Source organism: Varroa destructor, unplaced genomic scaffold (genome assembly GCF_002443255.2).
Source record: "Varroa destructor unplaced genomic scaffold, Vdes_3.0 BEIS01000006.1, whole genome shotgun sequence".
NCBI lineage: Eukaryota > Metazoa > Arthropoda > Arachnida > Mesostigmata > Varroidae > Varroa > Varroa destructor.
Window position 1 is genome coordinate 19,647,656 of NW_019211459.1, and position 25,595 is coordinate 19,673,250.

The following is a 25,595-nucleotide window of genomic DNA, read 5'->3' on the forward strand; positions in this document are numbered from 1 at the left end:
AATATTTTTAAACTTCTGATAAATAATGTGATATATAAATATTGTATTTGGTCGATCGCAGGCACGATAGTTCGCTGTAATTGGCTCTTAGGGAGTTTTGCATTCATATTTCCCTGTGTAAGATCATTGAGCTCTATCTCACTCACCGTACGTAAAGCGTAGACCTAGGAAGTGGAGTAGATATCGCGTAGGAGCAGAGAACACTGATTGGCAGATTGCTCATTCCAAACAAATGTACATAACGCGGCACTGATCAACTGTCTCGTGCTTCTTAGTATGCAGTCGTCAACATCGCTACGAAGCTAAAAAAAAAGCTTTGCGGCGTCATTGCAAATATAGGAATAGGAATCGAAAAAGGGGTGTTATGAAGCGTCGGGACCGTGTACTTGTTCGCAAACCCCAGGAAGATACGTTCGTCTCGCATTCCAAAGAAGACTGAAGAACTGTGAACTTGCAGTGTCCTTTTAAAAAGAGTCCATACACCTTATCGCTGCCTCAAAGAGGTTGGGTTCAAGGGTAGTAGACCAGCCAAGAAACCTTGGTTGAATGTTCGAATGAAACGAGCCCATCATCGTCTGGAACGCCCAGTCACAAATTGGGTCGCTGAGTAAAGGGAAAAAGCCTCCTTCTCAGACGAAGCTCATTTGGAAATTCTCAGAGAAAAACACCCATCACGATTTTAAATTTGTTGGCGATTGATTTGTTTTCTAAAACTGTAGAGCTGGGTTTCGGACATCCATTAAAAGTTATGACGTAGACTAGGATATCTGGCAAAAATTCTGGCATGAGAGCTTTCACACAGCGAGCATGGGGCAGTTTGAACTTTGCTGAGGCCATTCAGAGAAAGATGTTGCTTAAAGTACGGGAATGGTCCCATGACAGCGACTACGTCATCGTGCACCTCGTCACGGAGCTCGGGAGTATCTCAAGGCTACCCGCCGCTTATGACGTCCAGATGCTGCGATAGCCTAAAGCACGGCTGAAAAATAAAAAAATCACGAATTTGGAGTGGAAAAAATCACTAATATGTGGCAACAGGATCCACTTGGTAGCGAAGACAAGACAGCGGAAAAGTGCATCAGAAGGATATCGCTCCAAGAGGCAGTATCAGAATCATTAGCAATTATATCATATTGTCTGTCAAGTATTTACAAACGTTTGCCGATCCCTTTGTGAACATACATACGAAATACCAGTGCAAAGTTGAATAACGCCACTTTCATAATCTAAAACGAAGTTTGCTCCAATTCTGCCTCGAAAGTTGAACGTACTCGATCGGATGAATTTATGTAATTGTGCATCGACTACACTTTCTCTGCTCAGATCTGATACATTGGAGATAAAAGTTTGCGACTGATTGCATTAATAAGTTCAAAAGCATTTTTCTAGTACAATTTTATATTTTGATCTTTGCAGACGAAATTGGTCGCCCTGCACCGGTAAATGTAAATATCTAAAGGGGCAATGCATGTTTAAGTAAGAAGAGCTGAGGGTGTCACGTCTACTCAGAAAACTATTTACGCACGTAAATGACTATTATTATTATCACGATTAACTATTCGCAAGTCGTACTTTGCCCTCTTGCCAGTACGTCAGCGAAATCATTTTGACTACTACCATCGCTCTCGTCTACGGCTGATGCAGTGATCACGCCAAGCGTGACGTCAGTATGGTTGATGATCTACTGGGTATCAATGCACAGCTATTGAAAGTTGAGAAGACGATGAATATGTAAAAAGCCACAGAGTTTTGATGGTGTTCCCTAGAGCGTGCAATCCCAAATTGAGCCTACTACTTACCAATGGTACTGCCTAGACTATCACTTCGCTTGGCACATCACTCTATCATGCGGCGCTAAGAACCCATGCAACGAATTTCCCATTGTCGTTCGTATATAATATCATGTAAATTTAAGCGTTTGGCAGGTGTTAGAAAACGGCTACAATAAAAGTTAATATGGAATCTATGCTAATATGGAGCTAGTTCTCGTTGTCAAGGGCGGCGTTTCCTATCTAAAACTGCTAAAAAAAAAAAGACAAATGATGCTTTATGATATTCGCCCCCCTGGTCACCACGCCTTTGGCGAGTGGACACGACCGTCGCCAGTCGTGCATCTATGTAGAACTAGTCGTTTCTTTTAAAGAAATCCTGCCGGCCTATTAATATAATAATCGAAGACAAGCGCCATTGGCGAACGATAGCGGCCATGTATACCAGATCAAAAAAAGGAAGAGCGTGCAAAGACGAATAAAACACAGGTTGTGGTTTCCATGAAACTTGCCGAAGCAAGATTAAATACGGGGCAATTCATCTTTCGGTCGGCCTTCAACTCGTGCCTCATAAATTGTTAGGAGGAAAAGTTGCATGCTTTTGCAAGTGCCGTTCAGTATATTTACCAGGTTCTCGTCGTGCGCGTGCATACGAAGTCGTAAATGCAGCATTGCACACTACTACTATTATAAAGGCTATCATTATGAATAAAGAGTGAGAGGTTTCTAGCTCGCTGCTTCTGTTTGCTTTGTGCACGTACGGATGCAGTAATGCTCGTAGAAGATTATCTCTTAAATATATTTGCGGATTTATATCATTGTTCAGCTCGAAACTACGGTTTGTAAGCAAAAATATGTATATATTTCTTTGTTGCCCAGCTTGTACCATCACGGTACTGCGATACAGTATTTGCGAACACTAAGCGTTGTCGTTTGAATCGGACCGAATATATTATTTACAGCGTTTTCCACTTATTGCGGAAGCAAACTTCATTCAAGCGTATTCGTTTACATACAGCCTTGGCCGTGGCCTGTTTGTTAGACGGAAACCACTTTATACCATTCCAAATTAGATTTATACCAAATTAATGGCTGCAAATACACGTTGTTAAATAGAAAAAGGTTTATTCAAATTCACAGCATAGATTGGGCGGCGTTATACAATACCTTCATGCTGCCATCGACGCTGACGAGTGCCTGGAACCCGTTGGAGTCGCCGAAAAAGCAGGCTAAATGGGATCGATGTCGAAAGAAAACGAGCTGCGTATGCGACCTAATTAGCGGTATCAGTCTTGGGCATTTTGTTATACCATTAAAAGTGACTTCGGATCATTACGCGGTTGCGTAAAGGTCCACATAGCGTAAAGCGGTCTAGATGGTTCTTCTAGCATATAACGTGTGCGGAAGGCGTACATAGCTAGTCACGGCATACTAATGTCTCCGATCCTAGAATTCTCAGGCGATAATGTTTTTTGCGCCACCACCTCTGCCATAGATGAAGATATCCGCACACCACTAATAACTTTCGCATGGGATCTGGCAGTGCTCCCGATTTCAACCACTATTAAATGACACTCTAAATAGCACAAAAATCAGCCGTGGACATTTTTAAAATAATTCTTACTTGTATCCAGATTGTAGCAAAATTCAACCTCATGAAGTCGGTAAGGTGCAAAAAATTTGGGACCAGCAACAATCGACCTAATTTGCTAACAATAGTGGCCCAAATCAAATAAGCAGCACCCCTAGAACTACCCCAAGCTGTTCTGTGTATAAAAAGAAAAGCAAGGAGTCAGCTCGAAGCAATAAACTTGACGTATCTTCCACCAAAGAAACAGTGATCTGTTATACTCATGGAGTAATACTGAGCGTGTCATTTAGCTTATCTGTGAAATACATTAGCATTACAGAAAATTCTCATCAGATCACCCTTTCTATTATTCTCGTATATGCTGTGAAGGTTGCTCGCTTGCAATTAACGAGCACTTAATGGCCATTTAGGATTTTAGTCGGATCGTGCTTCTTGAAGATCCCCTCTGGGAGAGATACCATGGCTCAGTCGGGACCGTCACAAGCAATGCAGGTCGCAATAATTTGACAAAAAGAAGGGCTTCCCTGACAGTCAGCAATGATAAAGCTACTAGGGAAATCGAAACAAATGGAACAATCAAACTAGTGGATTACAGCGTTCGATGCTACACATGTGCTTACAGCATACAATAAATAAACAAAAGCTTCTTTGAAAAAACCCGCTAATTTTGTAGTCAAAAATAAGCTTATCTAAACCACACTTACATAGTATGACATTCTAAAGAGAGGATTCGCGATGTGAAAGTATAGTAAAAATAACAGAAATTTAATTTTATAATTTACTTGCAAAGCAGGTGTGTTATACTTCGCAGTGTGCTTCGAAATCGTTATCTTTGATAAGTATTTATACTCCTCCGTAGCTGGGGAAACTTTTCCCTATAGTTAGAAAAAGTTTTGCTAGAATCCGCGCGCAAAATTAAAAGTTTAGTGCACCAAAGACATCTGCTACCCGATGACATCAGCCGCAGGATGGTGGCGCGACTAGCAGACGATAGCGTTCGTGGCGCCCTCTGTGAATGTTACGCGCGGACAAAAGTGTTCAGCCGGTCAGTTTTCTCCGCGCTTTTCTCCTACGAGAACTTTTAACGTGACCGTGTTATAAGGCAGAATTTGCTTCGTTCGCTTTCCCATAAGAGTTGTTAACGCTTCACATTTTTCACAGCGCCGTTATCACGTTATTAAAAGTTGGCAAGATATTCAGCGCATATTCCATGTCGCGACAAGTCATTAGACGTTTCACGCAATAAATATATTATATAAGAGGTACATATTTCTGCCTAACAAATGCACCACTCAATAGAAAATAGCTTTTAGTTAAACCAATATATCGTCAATATAATGGCAAGCTCTTCAGTGTTTTTGTTGAAAATAACGCTTAGCACAAATGGCCGTTCTGCTTGCTCAAGGAAGCTTTGTCCGGATATTGCTTCGTTGCAGGAAAATTTCCTTGCATTGTGCTGCGTCATTCTAATTCATTTAGCTTTTTTTTTTTTACACTCTTTCACTGTCGAACTATTTACATAGTGCATCTATCTTTTTAGCCTTTCCCCGTCTAGCGTAACGCGCCGGTGATTCGACTACGGTGCGTGCCTGTCAGCCGTGCTCTTTCGGCCAGCTAGCCATTCTCTGCCGATGAAGGTTGTGGCTTCAAGCACAGTTCTATGCCTAATCACCAGGTGGCGCTTAACTGCTCTGTCGAGAGCACCATCTCGCGGGCGCCCATGCCCCATGTGAAACTGAGCAACCACATCGTTCACCCCTTAGTACTCACGTCTAGTTCTGTTCGTAGCATCGGCGCGGCAGCGGTAGCAGTAGCGGCGGCGTTGGCGGGGCCCCGTGGAACTCTAGAGACCGGAGTCAGTAGCCAGGTGGAGTGAGGAGTGTATGTAAAATGGCACTACTTATTTGATTGCGTTCGGCTTTTGTTATCATTGGTATGATAAGGCATCAGCAATAATAGCAGCGGCAGTCGCAACCAAGAATGGCTCGACCAGCTCGTTAGTTCTATCTGTCAACTATTTACTGTTCGTCACAGCAGCCGCAGCACCGGGCCCCCGTCTGCCTGCTGCTGCTGTCGCCAGCGGCAGGATTGTCTCCAGAGCCATCCCGTCTGAGGAGTAGCAGCAGCTGTAGCAAGATCGTGGACGCTGTCGTGTCGTGTGTGGCTTCTCGCTGCCTCTGTTTCGCTTTCCCTTTGCGAAGGGACTGCTGTTTGAATGATTCCGCCTGTCTGCAGGAAGCTGTCTACGACGGCGCCTGCAAATCAGAACAGCACCGTACCGCGCCGCGTCTTTTGCTGCTGCTGCCCAGCCTGCCAGCCGTCCGACAACGTTGTGAGAGTCACGAACAGTAGGTGGCAACTACAGCAGCAGCAGCAGCAGCGACAACAAGAGCGGCCGAAAAAAAGAGAGACACACTGCCGCCACGCATACGTATACACAGACTGCACGCGTAGTCGCCACTGACCGCCGCCGTAATAGCGAACGTCGTTTGTCAGTCGCGTCTAGCGCGGCAAAGCCAAGGACATCAACATAGATACCGACGAGCGTCGCCCGTGGAGTAGCAGCAGCGGCAGCTGCAGATAGTCGTCCGGAGCGCCATGAAAACAAACATCGGCACTCACTTGTTTGCTAAACAGTAAACGAAATAGCATCTGAGAGTGAATAGAACGTCGTCTGACAGTGGTAGCGTTTCTGAACTAGTCGTCCCGACTGTGCAGTGCAGTGGTTAAGTGCTTTCGTCGATCGCCGCTACTGACTACAACGCGCCGTACTGCCGTGCACGATTGAACGACAAAGAGACGGACAAACAGACTTTAGAACGTCGGCAGGCGAGCACGGGTACGACAATCGCGGCCAAATGCTCCCGCGGCAAAGGCTGTGGCGTTGTCGGCGCGCCGTCTTTTACAATAGAGGGAGTTGTCTGCCACTCCGGCCGCGCCAGACGGCTGGCAAACGCGCTCGCTACGAATCGTTATTGTTGCCCCAACAACAGTGATAGGGTTGCATTGTACAAATGCGATAAACAGGCCGGCTGAGTTAGGTGCTGCCAATCGGACAGCCACAGGGAAAAAGGCATCAGGAAAAAGCACGTCATGCAGGGGGTGAATAGCAGCAAAATAAAGCAATGTAGCGGTTTGTTGTTACATACGGCCGCTGTTTGCCCTTAATACAACTAGTCCTATTGGAAGGTGTTGATACGTGGTGTGCCATCGCGGTCGTCACTGACGTTGACCGCCGTTCGCAACTTTGCTGCCTGCGGCTGATCGCAGCGGCGGCAATCGTTCTGGTCGAGTCTGATTCGCTCGGTCGGACGCTGCTGTTTCGTCCGCTCGTATTGGTTCAGCTGTGCGTCTACGGAAGGATCTCAGTGATCTTCGCTGTGACGCCGGCGTATTGTTTCGAGGGCATTGGACCACAAAACTGTTACTGGTCGAAAAATTATGACTATCCTTCCTACAGTTCAGCTAAGTAGTACTAGCTAAGCGGCCTGTCACGGTGCAAACGTCGCTCGGGCTAATAATACGATCTAGAGGATGAAGAGCGGATGGGATTTAGCCACTGGAAACAAAGGACAAATTCGATAGAGAAAGTTCGCTTGGCGCATCGTACGCTATAGTATCGATGATGGACAATCTTCACGATGCTAACATCGGCGTATAGGGCAACGTTAACTTATAGCGATAGCATTGTTAGCAAGAAGACCGCGCAAAACAATTACCGGCCACATCTGCGACAACAATCCGCTTCAATGGCAGAATGCTAAGTGAAGTAACATCTCAAAAAGGAATAAACATTAAAGAGTAGTGATTGGTACAACGTTGCGCACTTTCCGCGCCCAGCGGTTTCCGTACTAGAACTACGTTTGGCACAATCTGTAGCTATAAAAAAAAAACAAAACAAACGTCAACCGTTCGAAGTGCTACACCAGACCGAGAGATAATGTCAGCGTTATGGCAGCATAGAGAAGACATTTGGCAGCAATTATAACTGTTGTGCTGGATCACGTCGGGCTGGTGACGAGTGGTGCATGAGCGTTTCACATACAATACAATACAATAGAAATCAATCGATCTATGTTTCGTGCGTTACAGCCTTGATCGTCGTATTCGACGAACCTAGCTAGAAATCGAGAGGGGAGGGCGACGACACATTTGACAATAGGCTGCAGTGAGCAGAGATCAATGGGCGTGATAGTCTTTGTTGTTTGAAGTCTATCAGCGTCGTTTATCAGCGATGTGGGTGGGTGGGGGGGGAAAAAAGTAGACGCAGAAGAGATTTATCAGAGTAAGCGAAATAAAATATACAGGATTGGGTGTGCAATCATTTTGACTTGTTATTCACCCATTCTGTATGTACGTGCATTAATCTATAAGCAAAGATCGTGCAGACTAAACCAAAACATAAAGCGTCATAACAAAAGCCCGACGGCAAAAAAATAGGTGTACATTTTTGACAACGATTTTGCCTGTTTGATTTTCGTCGTCCGGCTCGCGTCAGCCGTAGTAGGCTGTTAGCCGCGATTAGTTTTAAAAAGGAAACGTTAATTTCGTCGGTATCGTTAGCAGTTAATCGCATATTGTTTTAGGTGACGTCTGTTACCAACCAGCGTCGCGGCGTCGTTAACGCCACGACCGATACTCAACACTTACCGCGATTAATTGTTTTGTCGGAAGTGATACGGAAGTTGCTCGAGCTTGTTGGAGCGAAGGAAGATCATGCAGTGACGAATAGATCTGTCGCCGTCAACCTACGACCTACGCCGAATTAGCGAAACACAACAAAGTAGGCTGAGGCAAAGAAAAAAACAAACTCTGATTCCACCACGATATTCTGCGATCGATACGAGAGGCGATTAGTATAGTAATAAAAGAAAATATCTTATCGACGTTCGTTCACAGTGCTTATAATCTCTAAGCCGTAATCGATCCATATAATATTGGTAATTTAGCGCTCGTGGTCTGGAAACGTCGATACGAAATTGTCTATGGCGGCTAGAGGAGCGATAGCGGTTGTTACGAAACGCCAGTCTCGCGTACGGTTCAACTGTATCAATATATTACCAGTTCTGCCGGTGAAGACGGCACTGAGTGTTCGACAGCCGAAACCGAGTGTGCAACCAAATGAAGCTGATGACAACCAAATGATGAACTGATTCGCGTAAAACACTTCGCATTGGATCGACTAAGACCTAGCCCGCTGATAAGGTCCTTAGCGTCCACTGCAAAGATCAACCGTAATCAATAAGCATTTCTCGCAGAACGACGCTGTCTCACATCGTACGCCGATACTCCATTGGCGGCGGTAGTAGTAGTAGTAGTAGTAGAGCGATGACTGCTTCGATATCGGACAGACTCGTCGTATTTTATATTTCCTCCGCACGCAGATGCTGGAGTAGCGCAAGGCCGTATCGCGACGTTCACATCAACGGAGTGGCTTCCGCTGTTTAGCTGTTAAGCGTTGTTTCTGGTTTCGGTGCCGCGTAACGTCCAACAGACTCCGAGTCGAGAAGCGCACGCGTAAAGAGTACGAGAAAAAGTGAGACAAAAAAAAAAGAAAGAAGACGGAGGAGGAAAAACTAGCGTGAGACCTTTGAGCTTTCGAGCTGAGTAAGTGACTGGTTACTCAGCACGCTCTCTCGAATGCCGGCGAGCGGGTCGTATTCGATCTGGATGTCGTCAGCCAGCAAAGAGACTTATATTCGCCTGCACCGCGACCTCAGCCACAATCACCATACTCCGCCTGCTTCTGCCGCCGCCGCCGTCGCCGCCACCACCGCCGCCGCCGCTGCTGCTGCTGCTCCTGTTACCTCAGCAGACAGGCCGGCTCTCTAAGCAACCTCCTTCACGCAGCATCGTCTTACCTGCGACGACAACTCTGCTCGTACTATCAAAGTCGGCTGAACAAGGCTATTCCTGCTACAGAGACCCATAGGTTCGATGGTCACTTGGGCTAAGTGGTTGAGTACTGCGTAAAATGCCAATGTGGCGGCTATTGTCATTGCGATCGCCGACAACGGTTCTACATTCAGCTGTCATTACTAAACTGTAACGGCAAAGGCAGCAGTAGCGTAGCAGCTTGTGTATTGCCGGCAAGACAAACATGGAACGCTAGCTTAGAATTTTCAAGAGCCCAGCGTGTTCAATGGTGCCAATATGAATAACGCGGCCGCCGCTGAAAGCTCGTTCGTTCGTTCGTTCGGCTGATCTTGTGTATCTGTGTTTCTGCTTATTTTTGCCTGAGCCGGATTGGAGGAACACTCTCGCTCAATTCGATCGGTGGTCTCGGGAACTAAGAAAAAGCCTCGATTCGAAACAAAATCTTTAAAAAATAAAAAAAACAAAAAAAGGCCACCGTATCGCTCATGCCACGTGGTGCTGATCGTTATTCTTAATAGAATAGTAATCAATAACACTAGAAATTATGAGATAAGCTTGGATTAAGGGTGAAATCGTGCAACGACAGGTGTGAAAAGGATGAAGGGATAGCAAATCGTGTGTCGTTTTTATTATACATATCTCTCTCTCTCTCCCCCTCTCTCTCTCTCTCTCTCCCTATATATATATGTATATATCTCTATATATATATATGTATATAGAGAGCGAGAGAGAGAGACCTTCCTGCCAGTGTTGGATTCTACTGTACAGCTGGTGTGGATCGCAATTGTATTCAACTCTGTGCTGCCGAAACGGCTCAAGTGATTCGAAGAAGATCAGCCGTTAGTTGATATATCCGTGATCATGACTGTGTCGCCGCGGTCGCAATTGTCAGTGATGTGTTCGTTATTGGTAATAATCACTGTTGCATTCATGACTGGTAATGAAAAGTGACACTAAATAGGAAGAGACGTAGGTCAAAATAAACGATTAACGGAGCCATTGTAAATACTGTTCGCTGAATGCGCGACCCATGGCCATCGTCGACCCATGTACAGATGCAGATGCATAGACTTACTGCATTCACCTAGTATGCAGGTGACGGACAAACAAATAGACGTGGGATGATCACACCGACGCTGACATTACTCGACCGAGCGTAAAGCTTAACAGCAAGTAAGCGTTCGTTCTATGCCAAATTGGGTCTAAGACAAAGTAAAGCTAGAAGGGGGAAACCATCTTCAGACGGCAAGCTAGCGAAACTACGGCGCGTGGACAAGTCCACGAGGCAGCAGTGTTCTCGAAAGTCGTCTGTTACATATAAATCGGTCGTTGGGCGCGATCAGCTGGCCGTACTAGCAGGCTCGTGTGTCTGCGAATGACACCTATAACGTGCCATTGGGTCTGAAGGGTACAGTCGTCGAGTCCGATGTGTCCACAGCAGCGGCCGGGAAACAAAATGGAAGCGCAACAGTTACCAGCTCACCAGTTGACAGCTGGTGATATGATATACGATGCTGTGGATAGTGTTATAGCTACACTGCGGCCAGCTACTCGTGCGGCTTAGCTCGGACGACTTCGTGCGTGTTTACCTTACAGGAGCGTCAATTCGTCCTATTCAAACGGCAGATGCGGGTTTGAATGAAAACAAGCGCAAAGCGGAGTGCCAGAAAGTGGTTGAATAGCAAAGACACTATAACCGGCTGTTTTTTCCCCAAGCCGCACTGACAGCCGCCTCATATGAAGAATTGCATCTCTTAGGTTAAGCAGGAATCACACGGCGCTTCGTTCGTTGTGAGCTATGATCGCGAACCCCTACGTGATAGTACAGCGGACAAGGGAAAAAGGATCATTTGAGAGGAAGGTCTTCGCCGCTATGAGACACTGGAGTGTGGACACAGCTTATTTAAGCGAGCTAAATAAACAAACCAAAGAAACAAACGATGGCCTCATCAAGTGATTTGAAGTAAGCAACGGCTTAAAGTAAGAGTACAAGTTCAACTAAGCTATCAATACAGAAAAGGACTATTATAGCGTTTCGAAATTAGAGCGTGTTTCTGATGCTAACTAGAATTCGGGTGCAGGGGTGCATGTAATTTTACAAATTGAAGATTCGCTAACATTGGCCGATTTTAGTTACAAAGTTACCGCCCCAACAAGCGCATTGTTCCTCCTTCCGTGACCATTCAAATGATGACTGGCGGCAGATAGGCCTTGTGGAATTTTTATGTGCGGAGTTTTCCTTCAGGTCCGTGCCCCATTTCATCCATATCCTGTTCATATTAATAATAAAACAACAAACCTTATAAGAATAATGAGTTGGACGAGCGTTGCACTAATACGAAAGACCGACTCGTCGCTAAAATTGTTGGTTATAAGGGCATCACAATGGCAGCTCCGTGTTCGATCTCTGTTCACCGTATTCACCGAATACGAAAAGCGGATCATCATGAACGTTATTGTACTGGCATATTGTTGGTACAATTCGAAAATCGTCATAGTCAGCAGCGGTGAAAAGCGTGTCCGAACAAAGGAAAGCAGCGTACTGCAAAAGCGTACCCGCGCTGAAAGCCAAACTCGCAAATCGTTAGGTAGAAGAAGTAGCCAAAAAGTTCTCGAAAACTTTTCTAGAGTTATTACCAAGGGAAAAAATTGCATTTCTTTCTGTCGTCGTCGTCGTCGTTGTCGTTGTTGTTGTTGTTGTTGTTGTTGTTGTTGTTGTTGTTGTAGTTGTTGTCGTCGCCGTCGTCGTTTCAACAGTAACTGCACTACAGCTTGTCTGAAGAGCCTTGCTGACTAGACCTATAACAACACCGGTGACAATTTTCGTTGACTTGATCTCTACGGCCTTTATCGCAATGGACTCGTACAGCAAGGACGTGCAGATAACAAGCAGTGAAAATCCTACGGTGCTGATATCCACCACAGATGGGCGGGACGTCTGTTTGCCCCAAAGGTGGTGTTGAGGCCCATTTTAGAGGGCGCTGAGCAGCATAAATATAAACAGCAGGAAAATAGGCTACTACCGAACCGACCACGGATACTGTGTTTGTAATCTTGGCAAACTGTGTGTAGAGTTTGTTTCTTGGCTTTCTAGGGGATAAACAAGTAGAGAAACGTCTGGGACAGAAAGATACCGAAGTATTATCTAGTAGTTATTACGAAGTTGTATATATAGAGAGAGAGAGAGAGCGAAACGGTGAGAACAAAAGTCCCGTTACACTCGAACGCGGAAAAAAAGACACAAAATGTCAAGTTAAGCGGGGCCCGTCGAACGGAGGATGAAGTTGCTCTTACGGGCTCCCTTGCTTCGTCAGCAGAGACAACGGCATCTACAGAACCAGCAACAACTATACGATCAAATTGACAAGCTCGATCTCAAAAAGGTACTACTAGCCGCAAAAAAGGCAACACGAGCGAAATGAAATATATAATTAATGGGAAAAACGATAATTAACAGGTATCTACTATCTTGCTGTTACAACAACTGCTACAACAGGATCAACAAGGTCAGTGAGAACAGCAAATGTGATTGCAACAATTACAGAAGATTTAGGAGAAGCTCTTATATATATATATATATATATATATATATATAAATTCATTATCGATCTGTTCGCGACCGTAAGAAAAACCCTGCGCTATGGTGGCCGTTTGCACGAACAGCTTCGGATAAGTGAGTACTACTGTTATACACAAATTTACTTTTGTATCCTCTTTCGATTCCACACGCACGTAGATTGTTCTCTATTCTATATATGTGGATAGAGAATACATCAAATAGGTACACTCGATTCTACTGGATTTTAATTATGAGCAATATAAGAAGGTACACCGTTAAAGCATTAGGGCAATATTTTCTAGCGACTAAGCTCAGTTTATTTCATTATTTATAGTAATAGAGATACTGACTGTTAGAACTGGTGCGCGTAAAAGGTTCGCCACCTCCAACTGGACGTTAAAGAAGATAGGGAAGATACAGGTAAACTTTAGAAATAGCTTCAGACCACCTCTTTTTGACGGCTGGATGGAGAAGGAAATACAAAGTGCCTGAAGCTTGGCGACCTTGTTCCGAGTTTTCCTCTGCCGCCAAGCAGCGGATTTAGAGTTTTCTTAGCAGTCGGTCGAGCAAAACGTTTGTTGGATGAATGCAATTCAAAATTCATCCGTCACTGGGAACTCCGACAAATCTCCGACGAGTCGCGACTAACGATTGCGTATCGCCGCAGGAAAACTCGGCTAGATATATATTCACAAAACGAATACCTCACGGCAAAAAGCTCAACAAAGCGTGTTTACTGTTATAAGAATCTTCGATTCTACGGTGTTTTGCCCATTTGTAACTGCTCAGCCACTGTGCCCCTCCTGCCCGGATGGCTGACTTAAACTCCCCATCGTTCTTACGCACTCGCTGCAAGTCGGTGCAAAGAAGCGACAAGGCTGATTATCGGCAATGTACGGTTCGTCATCAATGGTCGAAGGTTTGCTTTGCTAATCGTGACGTGCTTTTTACTATGATAATGACATATCATACTGAGAGTAGAATTACAATCGTTATCCTGTATCTTGACAGCTTTTTACGGCCTTCTTCGTCATAATAAACGTTCTCCACTTGGATGGATGTAATGGCCTGACAATTATTACCACAGGCTATCGTAAAGTGTAAAATAATCAAAAATGTACATAGGGAAGCATTAGATTATATGTTACAGAATGTTAGTTATTTAACTTGTCCACCTGGCGAAACGGTACGACGTATTCTGGTAATTAATTTAAGTTTGGGCCATCTATGGACATATCGCCAACGTCTGCATCGGGAGTGCATTTAAAATCACGTATATCTTAAAGACTGCCAGGCCTCTATAGTCTTTCCGGCCTCTCTTGTTCGATCGATCTGATAATACGTCCATTGCTCGTCTGTGTGAGTGTGTGCAGACGTCGTTCATCTTCGACAAGGATAGTCTTACGAGTTAGATTCTCGTAGGAGTATAAGTCTAGAATAATCCAAACTTTGTATATCCAGTAATATTATTACACCTAATCATAAAAACCCGATTTTACGCTTAATAAAATGGGCATGAAATTTTACACTGTCCCTGTTAAGCTTGTAAAATCGGGTTGTGTGGCTAGCTAGCAAAGTGGTAAAATGCCGGCAGATTGAGCTGGTGTTTTGTCGGCGGTCAATTTCCTCGCAAATTGCGAGCAGGACATAGCAGTAGGACAAAATCAGAAAGGAGGAAAGTTTAGTTCATCCTAGAACCTCACAGGCGGACAGATAATACACCTACATAATGAGGGGGATCTGAGAAATGACAAGGTGTCTATAGTAGTACAGGTTATAACCAAGCAGGTCCTTATTGTACGAAACATTATTTGCACAAAACTTTTGTAGAGGCATTGATTTTGCCTTAATGCGAACAGATTTTTACCTAAAACTTGTGAACTAAATCATTTCGAGGTGCCGCAGGCTTTAACATCCGTGTCTGTTCATGTCAAAGGAGAAATAATCAGACTTGATACCACGCAGGCCATTATCCAACACACGTATATTTTTAATCCCAAACAGCCTGTAGCGATGGGCCTTTCCGAACATAGGCAACGACACGACGATTGAATGGACGGTCAGTCATTAAAGGAAATGTGATGTGTTATATTGTTAACTGATCGAATGCGTACATTGAGACGTCAGCTTGTTGCTGCTTCCTAAAATCTCGGTGACCCAGGGTCTCCACAATCCAAAACTTCGCTAGTTGTCTTTGTACTGTTTTTCAGCCATGTATTTTAGTTATCCATTTGGATCGTCTGATCGTGCTCTATTCCGAGTTGTCTGTATGGCTTCAAATTCAGCTGTACATTACTATGATGATGGACCGTTGGCAGTCTTCGCAAGGGGCGACTGTCTTCATATTCTCTGCGCAAACAAAAAGATCAAGGGCGAACCATACCATCCGATGCCAGCTGGATAAGCAAATCGAGAACGACTAGTTATTCCGTCGTCTGAACAAGTAACGACTAACAAGAAATGTATCACGGCAAGCCCTTCAAATGAAAGGGGACATTTATTCAAATAACTAGACGATATATTCTACCACTCGGCGGAATCTAGCCAGCTGACGGCTTTCTAGAACAAATGCTACACTCACCAAACACCGTATGAAGCGCGTTAGTGAATAGAGCTTGTGCTATAGAAAATGGCAATTGTAATAGGGAAAGTATTTTTCAAAATCATTAGCCGGCAACGTATATAGTACTATATACGGGTACATAAAAAAAATGTATTTAGTGCTTATTAGGATCGATTTCGAGTGTGTACATGGTAATTAGTGAGCTGCTTCTTGATTTGAGTAATATATCAATTGGCTGTCACAGCTCTTGACCAAATGCACAAGCGCTGTGCATGACCGGTGGAACATATATGTACATATATATAGCATGTTTGTAGTATATATATATATATATATATATATATATATATATATATACACCACAAACATGGTACTTCAGTATCGAGGATATATACATGAATGGAAAAACAGCTCTAAATTAATTAGGTAGTTTAGCCAATGGTATAGAATCGAGTTGATCCAACTTACCTAATTGCGATATGATCAGGGGCATCGGTGACAGTACCCCCACCTGAGGGATATGATATTTAGGATACTAATAAGTTCGTATTGGTTCAGCTATCTACTGCAATGTTACGTCCGCTCATCCTTGGACATTTACTAGTTAGCAGTAGATATAGAAGATGCACCGTTTCGGTCTAACTTAGAGAGGAGATATTGGAGCCTGATGCAATTATGTGCAACTACCGAATGTTTTGAACGAAGACTGAATAAGTCGCTATTTAATACAAACTTACATTTTAGTTCGCAATTATTTTCCATTGAAGCTCTGTATTATATACACACATATAATAAACAATTTGAATTCTTGTCAATATTCTCATTGAACCTATCTCCAAGTTACTCCTCATTAGAAATTTTGCATACTATCCAGCTCGCTAAAGCTTGCACAAATAAACCTTAACAACTAAGATAACTAGACCTCGTTTTTTTTTTCTCTGTCGTTAGTATTTTCTAAAAAAACGTTGCCAGGCTGGAGAAAATTTTTCAGCCTTGTACGGCGCCACCCCCCTGCCGTCACACAGGACAAGCGAACCCTCATGGTACGGTTGAGTGATACGATCCGTTATATTTTAGATGTTATAACATTAGCTGGCTAGTCACGCGGGCGCAGTGTTGTGTCAGAAATCGAAAAGTGAGATCTCAACAGCGGTCCTTGACGGAGCGGGACGGGATTCGTCTCAAGACACATGAAATTGTCTCAAGAAAGGGCCTATGAGTGTCGCTTTTCGTTCATATCCACTTAAAACAATATCCATAAGAACGTGTACGATGAAGTTTTCAGAAATAAATTGCCTCCGTCTGCGACAAAATAAAGCGTTCAACACGACAGCAGATAGGGTAACGAAGTGTTCAAAAATATCTGGTAAACCTAGGAGGGGCAATTGAATTTGCAGCTGGCGATGTGCCTGGAGGGTCCGTGAACAAGGCTAACAACCTCGAAGCCTTACAAATACGTTTATTGGTGCATGTGCCACTATTTTTATTGCGAAATACATGTATATACATATTTATTACTTATTCACACACACTGTGCCGTATCAATGGGCCGTTGACTGGGGATACAAAAGAGCCAAGCTTCATCTAAGTTTATACATGAGTCTTATGTGTAAAGAAATTTTGAAACTCTATTTTTTTTTTCAAAAACACACACTGGCACCCAGTAAGTGTCTGCACTAAGTCCTGTATTAAGGGGGCGCGGGGCACGCCCGCGTACCTCGGTATCATGATTCGTAGAATTGTTTGTTCACTAACGAAGAGAAAAATGTTCGATGTATTTTCTACTGGTGTTTGTATACTTACTTGATCATATACCACTTAGACGTTGCTGTAATTAATTGACGCGTAAGCAGAAGTCGTTTTAAAATTGCGCCTACATTGGTGTCCTTTGCTGATGTAACTAAAATATAACCTGGTAATGACTAATCGGGATTTCACGGAACTTTTAAAGCCTAGAAACAATGTTTTTGCCCTTATATATGTGGGCTGGTCCCAGTCAATTGAACTTCGGCTTATTTAACGCAAACAAACTTCGACTGGCCCACAGCTGATATTCTTTAAATGAGCACACGTCATACTTTATTGAATATTTTCTACTGCAGTAATTTCCTTTGAGTGACGAAAATAAATCGGCTTTAATGTGTGTAAATAGGATAACACATATTCCCTCTGCCTTACGATTTGAGCGTTACGCTCATTGTTTATAAAAACCTAAAGTTTTGGCTAGCGAACATATATCGGCTGTAACAAGCACTAAATTAAAGTGTTGACTTCCGGTGCCGTTAACTTGTCGTTCACGCTGAGATCATTATGACTGGGTTTCTGAATTAAAGATAAGCTCGCAATTCGAAATGGAGGTGGGGAACTGGGAAGTCCTAACCTAGGTCAGTTGACGAAAATAGCTAAAGCTGCACTAATTGCTCCGAGTTCGTTTTGTTGTGTATAGATATCCACATGCATGTATTGAATATCAGTATTAGGTAAGACATTACCTAGCACTAGTCCACTACCTAGCACTTTATCGTAGATTCCAATTATCTATACATTCAGAGTTATTCTGTTACGTAAAAATATTATCGTTTTTATACAAGAAGTTTTCACATGCATGATAAAGTCGACTCTCCTTTTATGAGCCATCGGTATCCTTTTATATTTCCATGATTGTCAATTAGTTGGTTCTCTATTATAACTTTGGTAACCGGGGTCTTACGAACAGCCGGTATTTAGTTAAGGTTAGCACCACAATTAGGTGAGTTACTGAGGCGCTTTTTCCCAGGTTATGATTCTTACGAGTATGGCCGGTAGCGATCTCTGTAGCTGGCCCAGCTTTCGTAGGCTACAACTTAAATCCACTTCCCAGGAGCTGTTTTGACGACCTCTCTCCATACCATAATCTGGGTGGTGTTATAAGGTAATGGATAGCAACAACGGTCGCCACAGCGTCGTTGTGGTACGAAGAAACGCGGACACAGCATAGGGACATATGTCGATGACTCGATTTATCTGCGTCCGCATAGCGCGTGTACGTAAATTTGCAAATGCTCACATCGAAGAGTCCACCGTTCTTGTTGCAGGGTCCCTTTCGAGGAATATATTAACATTACGAATGTGACTAATTCCCGTGACGTTGTTCAAGGCAGGACCAATAGCAAGGCGACTATTTTTGGCCAGTGCTATTCCTCTTGCTGTTATTACAGTTGCTACCAGTTCAGACCCAGGACAAAAACCGATCGGCCGACCAACCGACTGGATGCTTGGACACGAGCCGGGGACGGCTCTCAAACTTAATTTGAATTCAAAATCTCGTTAGCAACCTAGTATATGGATGTAAAATGCGCCTCTAGTCGTTAACCCCCCATGACAGAGCCCCCCGGCTGGGCTGTACCGGTAGCCGGGATCCTGATATTTGCGTCCACTGTAGTATACTGTATATGTTAGACGAATGTAGCTGCTCTCACGCTTTACACACCCGCGTAGTAGCTACACTTTGCATCGCTCAGTCTACACACCTTGTAGAGTACTATCATGGCAAACTCAGCTATGTATAGGCCAAATGATGGAGGCCGGAGGTGGCCCCCGGCGTAGAAATAGGTCCAGGTCTCAAAAGCGGCGATTCACTTAAGCATCCGCAGCAGAGCTGGCCAACTCTGATAAACATTGTTTTTGCTCCTTGTACACTAGATTGCCTGTATCGCATGTCTACGTTCGTGCATTTACAACTAAATAGAGGAACGGGTCTTGTGAGTGGCCGCAGATGGCTAAAAAATGGCCACCATTTTACGCCAATCTTTCTAATCTGGAAAGGAGATAGATAGGTCTAGGATATTCTTGTTGGGTCCGTCGTAGCAAATGTGAGAGCAACTACAACATCGATTACAATCTATTTATAAAAGTAGACATAACAGAAGTAATAACAAAAGACTACTACCGTTTATCAATCGTTGAGAGAGAGAGAGAGAGAGAGAGAGAGAGAGCTTTGTTTCCTTTTTCGGCTGTTCGCCCCTCGCGGCTGGATTTTCTGTTTAGATCTGACATTGTACAGCGGCATTGTACTATAGTTCATCCATTCATTATTTATGTTTTATTAACAATAGCACTAGTAATAGTATAGAAAGAGATTATTCCTTACCAGCTGCTATTGCTGCTGCTGACGACTGGTGCAGTTCGTTTCTGCTTTGCGAGACTGCACGCTGCCGTCCCTTCTAAACTCGATAGGCCCACGCCTTTCTCCCGAGTCAACATTAGTGACTCGAATCCAGCCTCGCCGGTCGCAAACTCAATGAAAGATCGGAAATGATGCATGGTCGCTCAGAAGTAAGACGACATAGGGCAAGCTGTCACGAGACAAGTTAGCAACGCAGAACACACTGTATTACATTAGGTCCTTGCAAAGGCTCAATTATGTATATAGGAGTAGGCAGCCGCGATTGGGACCGATGCAGTTCATCGGTTTAGAGAAAGGACATCTATTAAACGGGGTTAGCCCCGACAGGTCCACCTGGGCTAGAACAATGCTGCTCTGCTGACGGCAGTCAATGCTATGCCGGATTAGTCCATATTTTCGTTTTTGCCATAATGGATTCGCAACACGCTGAAGCAGACAGCGAGAGAAAACAGGAGGTGAAAGAAGTATAAGCGACGAAGGACGAAGACTCACGTTTTCTTTTTCATCAGCGTTCCAAGCCTGCAAACAACAGATTCGCCCGCATAAGTATACGTAGGTGCCAGTAAGGGGCAAGCGCAAATATTTTACCGGATTGAAGGTGATTATATGATTGTTGTATGCAGCAGCAAACTCTTATTTGCACACATTGATAGAAAAAGTTATTGGCGCTGTTGCTGCCGCCGCCGATCGTGATAATCGACAACGACAGGATAAAAATGAAGATAGAGGTAGATATAAAAAGAGGGCGTTAATGAAGATACGATCCCAAGGAACAAATAAATGATAGAGGATACAGAGGCGGCAACAGAAACGTGAGACGGTATGAGAGATAGGAAGCGAACAGTAAGTCTCGTCACTCGTCTGAACTCCATTAACGAATAATTGTTACTACCGATGTGGGTAATGTCCGACGTTCGACCGTTCGGGCTAATGCCTATATAGAACTGATACCTCTTTAAGTAATTTTCTTTTAGTTTTCAATACGACCAAGAGTTCTTGACATCTACTTATCAATCGTCTCTGCTGTATCTAGCTGAAGGTTTCGTTACGAGCATGTCGAACTACAGTAGCACTAGATTTAGTTTATTTTGCTCAAATTTGTGATTTAGCGGCTCACATAAATCCTGAATTGAGTACTTCGTCAAATGCTCCGCTTGCTACATATGTCTATAAATAAATGCCTACATATATACATGCTATTGTGACGACTCATTGAAAGTCTATTGAATCGTGTGCGATGTTATTGTACTATGTACTTCAGCAGTAAAGGGACTCCGGGCAGTCAGTTGCCGGTTCCGTGATCAGCGTTAAGTTTCAGGGTTAGGCAGCAAAACGGTCACTGACATTGGGTTACAATGCTATTCAGCGAGATCATACTACGACGGGTTCCTCGTTGTAATTTATTGTTACTTTCTACATACGAAATCGCAATACCGTAAATCCTACTAGGCATAAGGCGCGCGACTCGTTTCCACCTAGGCTGAAATACGCATTTTATAACGGCAGTATTTCCTATCCGAGAGCTAGCCTGGACGGCGCACGGTGAACCAATGGAAGGTAACCGCGTCAAATCCGCTTAGCTACACGACGACATATGCATTAGCGATTCGAAAAAATTGGCCTGGATAGAGGCTGGCCAGTTCTACACTCGGATCTGCACAAGCTCGATCAATCAACGTGAAATGACAATGGGACCTTCGATGAAACGTCAAGTGTTTAGCACTGTGAAAAAAAAAATCAATTAAAATAGAAATCCACCGCCGATAAGCTGACGATAGTCGATTTCAGCATGCGGTTGTTGTTTTAATGATTCCGTTGACATGTTTGTCGACGGAAAACATCGATCAGATCAGTGTCGTTTCGATATAATTGGTTGTGTACGTAACTAAGTAACATAATATCCTCCATTTACGTATTTTGTGGTGTTTACGCGCCATGACTCCGGTTCCCTTTCGTTTGATCGTTGCATCACATTTATTCGCCCGGGCAACTGTGCATGTACCATAGCTATTTTGATGAAGAGGAGAGTGACAATAACAACAATAGTATTGATGAACGTAGCTACACCTGCTACAGTCATATATATATATATATATATATATATAATAAGAGCACGACATATATATAGTGGATTATTATCCGTGGCATTGTCGTGTTCGTTGGTCACTTACGGCAGATGTGGGGCTTGGGTGACCAGCAGAGCCACTCCGTCCCCCGCTATTCCTACTACTAGCCTCTGCCGGATAAATGCATTTTTCATTATGACTTTGTCTCCTGTTATCCTCTGCCGATTCGTTTTCCCCTTGTTCTAAGCTTTGACTGTTTGCCTTGGACCTGTCACATGTCAACTATCGTCAGCGGCGCCGTTGATTTGTCCTGCTTTGTGTGAGCATAGAGGCGTCTCGTCTTTATGTAATTCAATGCAATGGGTCTGAAACGTCTCTGTACAGGCTTGTACTGTATGTGCGTCCAATGCTCTACGTCGAACTTTCTATTTATCGGCGTCACTCTCGCTTATACTTTTTATCATCTTGCAACCGTTCTTCATTTGTGGCTTACACCTTTTCGCGTCGTCGTGTCGCGTAACCTCCATAACCTCTACAGTGATGATCGAGCAAAATCAAGGAACGATGCTACCCCACGAGCATATGGATGCATCGGGGGAACGCCAGTCATTGATTTCCACTAACTCACGTGCTTTTATAACGGCCCCGGTATGACTGCAGGCAAGAGACTGTTCATTACCATAGCAATGATCGAGCGACGTCTGCTAGTGCACGACGACGTGCTCCCGTCCCACGGACGCGGCGTGGATTATTTAGTACAATAAACTTTAGATGAAGAACAAGCAAGATGAAGTCGGAATGGGGTAGAAATTGCGAGAAAAACTTTTATAAATAGTAGCAATGACAGGTCAAAAATCTTTGAGAAGCGTGGGAAAGCAAGCACACTAGCAACCATAACAATGACCCCGAACCCTTACTTTCACCGCGGTCCGCTATACATACTCAACGAATAACAACGCACTGATCGTGAGGGTAGTAGTAATGTAATCGAAGATTTTGTTTTTGTCTGGTTAAGCGTGTGTCTAATACAATGGCACGTCTGAAGGTAGTGCAGCTGTCTCGAAATTTCAGAGGAAGAGAATTTTCGAAAAGCGAAAGAAGGATCTCGTTTCTAAATTCCCGTCGTGTCACTCGGTCTGTCTGCAGTCTGCTAAGAATCAGTTAGTTTTTTCTCTCAGCGTAAACGGTCATCGATGTTCTTGTTAAAAAACAAAGACCGCGTGATGGTGACATTTTTGGTTATGAGCCTTAGGGACGCATGTGAGTTGTACAGGCGTTCGATGGATTGAGCTTGGGCTGGGAAGCCCGTTGTCTGACAAACTAATAGTGTCTTACTTCCGTTCCAGTCATGGCCTCGAAGAAGGTGATCAGCTTCTAGGGCTACTTGTGTCGAAGTAATAACAGGATGTAGTGGTATGTCAGAATTAGCGTTGATCTGGAAGCTCAACGCAAACTCATTGCAGACGGTAACTTCACACAGGAAAATCCGAGTGAATGAAAAGTAGGGTTCATTAAGAGCATGGATAGAGTACGCAGAAGAGGCAAGAAGTAACAGCACTAGCACCAATATTAACAGAGGGCTTATAAGCTACATTTCCCCGAGACGACCTAAGCCTTTTTTATGCACCGTGGTACAGCTAGAGGAAAACTATACGCTGACGTTAATTATACGAAAAAATTAAAGTGTGGCTAGACGTAAAATTTATGTGGACAGGAAGTTTTAAAGCTAATGGGTGTTGAAAACAACGGTTTGACGGAATTAAAGGCGACAGCGGCAGCTGCAGCCGCAGCAGCACTTTATGGAAGTTACGGGATTCACTACGCCAGTTTACTGGTAAAAAGAATAAGTGTATAAGGATGAATTACATGGGAACTCGTGGAGAAGGTCATCAATTGAATACGGAAATCGAAACGCTTTCATTTATCCTGATTGTTATCATTACCATTCATCACCACTGTTCGTGCAGCACTTACTTGAGTCGCTGACGTCAACGGTTCGATATTCTAGCTATTCCACCGACGTATCCAACGATGATTCCGTCTACGCAGTTATCCTTTTCAAGGCAGGGGAACTGGTACGATTACACAAGTAAATCATCGAGAAACGTCAAACGTTTGCCCAAAACGAGAATTTAGCGTAGTCGTAGAGCTGCGTCCCGGGGATACGTACGAGGACGCATATAGTGGTCTACGACGATCAGAACCATTAAAAACGATATGCAGTTTAGTAAATTCTGTCCATAACGATGCTGCTGGCCTTAACCGCTGCGGACTGTTAATTTCTTCTCAAACATGGAAGAAAATAGAAAGAGTTGTTCTCTATCAATGAGATCAGGAAGAAGGAGTTTTTTGGAAACCATACCAGAAGTTGGAGCATAGAAATTTATGAAAATCTTCGTTTGAAGAAACTTAACAAACCAGAGATGAAGATTTAGTCGAAAAAGAAAAACAGAGTAGTGCTTAAGTGTATTGCAGTCCTGCTGTTGTTGGTCAGCAGTTCTAAATTGCGTTCTGTGCGCTACGCGAGCCATGAGACCTTAAAAATGAATAAAAAAATATACAAAACAAGACATTTTACTAGGTCAACCACAATAATGGTCGCCTGAAAGGTAATCATAATAAGAATAATAACACCAGTCTTATTACTGCTACTCAGTGCATTGTAGCCGAGGTAATCTTAAAAAGCCCACTAGAACTAGCTAAAAATATATCTATCCTACTAAATTTTCAAATGTATGTCTTGACGTGTAGAGAATATATAAAGTCAACCAGAAGTATCACATTTATAATTTTCACGCAATACGAATCCTGTTTATTTAATCGAGCTCGATTCTTTTTTCTGGGTCTGGGCCGCGGCCCGATTGCAAACCATCTACGAAAACCGACGAAGCGATGTACTTAGGTTACTAACATTATTCCCGCAACTAATTTCTCTGCTGCTTACACAGACAATTAATTATTGATTATGGATCTAGTTTGGCAGAGCGCATTATTAGTTTAATGGCTGCCTGGAAGCAAAAATTATTTTAATGGAATTCGATTTTCCGGCTTGCCTTTTTTCGTATGGCTTCGGCGGAAGCTTCAGCAAAAGTCGAAAATCATGCGTGACTAATAGCTTTGGTCCACTGGATTCGAAAGGGGCGCTATGCTGCCTGACAGCCATCCCAATAATAATAATAAAAACGACAACAAGCGTCAAAGGCCCACAAATAGTGAATCTGAAAAGAGATAGCCGGAAAGAAAGATAGATAGATTAACCCAGTCTAATTTAACGAGCTGCCCCAATAGCGTATTCCTTTGTGTGTTCCACTGTTCTCGCAGAGCTCCCGGCTCGTCGCAGACAGCTACATGGGCTTCAACGATGACTGCGACCGTTTTGACCAACATTCAGTTACTCGGGCGGGCCGACAACTTCAGAATCGATGGAGTCAGCAACTAAGTAAACTAACGAAACAGCACGCGCTGAAAATTCAATTTTACCCACTGCCCCTAAGTAATACCCTCTGGCGTAGTCGTCTTAATTCAGGGCAGCTGGTGTAAACGATAGCCTCCGTTCGTTAGGTAAAGAGTAATACCAATACATTAGTTCGAAACATACCTACCTATATGGACGCAAAGGTTTAAAATTTCGTCGAGCCTACCTGTTCTGGCGCCGAGGTTTTTGCACCCCTCTCCTCCATTGTTGTTTCTACTTTGCTCTGTCTCGTCTAGACACAAACAGACAGATTTATGTATAAAATAAGCAGACACTGCGGATAAACTATAACGACAACGAGACCATAATGTTGCATGAGCTGGCCAAAGGAAGGAAGTTTGACGGTAAGAGATAAACAATAAGGTGGCCGCATTGCATTGAAAATAGTGTTAATGGCACGGAACGTGCCGTGCCTTAGTGTGGTCAACTGCATACATTTTTTTACTATTAACATCATCAATAAATTTATAGATATTGTACATTAATTAACGTTATCGGTGCATGCGAAACGTGTGAGTTTTATCGATGAC

General features: G+C 43.6%; 1 protein-coding gene and 1 long non-coding RNA gene across 12 annotated transcripts in view; both read left to right on the top strand.

Moving 5' to 3' along the window:
- Positions 1 to 25,595, top strand: part of LOC111253231 (diacylglycerol kinase delta-like) — a 226,754-nt gene that overhangs the window by 33,899 nt on the left and 167,260 nt on the right. For 3 of the 10 annotated variants that reach the window (XM_086993791.1, XM_022812349.2, XM_086993800.1), the window contains exon 1: positions 7,615 to 12,910. The exons of 4 other annotated variants lie outside the window; for them this stretch is intronic. Coding sequence is in view for 1 of the 6 variants with exons in the window: in XM_086993789.1 (XP_086849915.1) it covers positions 12,516 to 12,620 (105 nt within the window). In the remaining 5 variants the exon portion in view is untranslated. Of the gene's footprint in view, positions 1 to 7,614; positions 12,911 to 25,595 lie in introns of those variants that run through there. 3 more of the 10 variants (XM_086993792.1, XM_086993793.1, XM_086993789.1) reach the window with 3 other exon arrangements.
- On the top strand, positions 4,362 to 7,258 carry LOC147754961 (uncharacterized). Of its 2 annotated transcripts, none has more exons than XR_015330716.1 (2): positions 4,362 to 4,405; positions 4,901 to 7,258. It is a non-coding gene; the product is annotated as an uncharacterized LOC147754961 (long non-coding RNA). The 2 variants fall into 2 exon arrangements; XR_015330717.1 differs by lacking the exon at positions 4,362 to 4,405 and adding an exon at positions 4,409 to 4,622.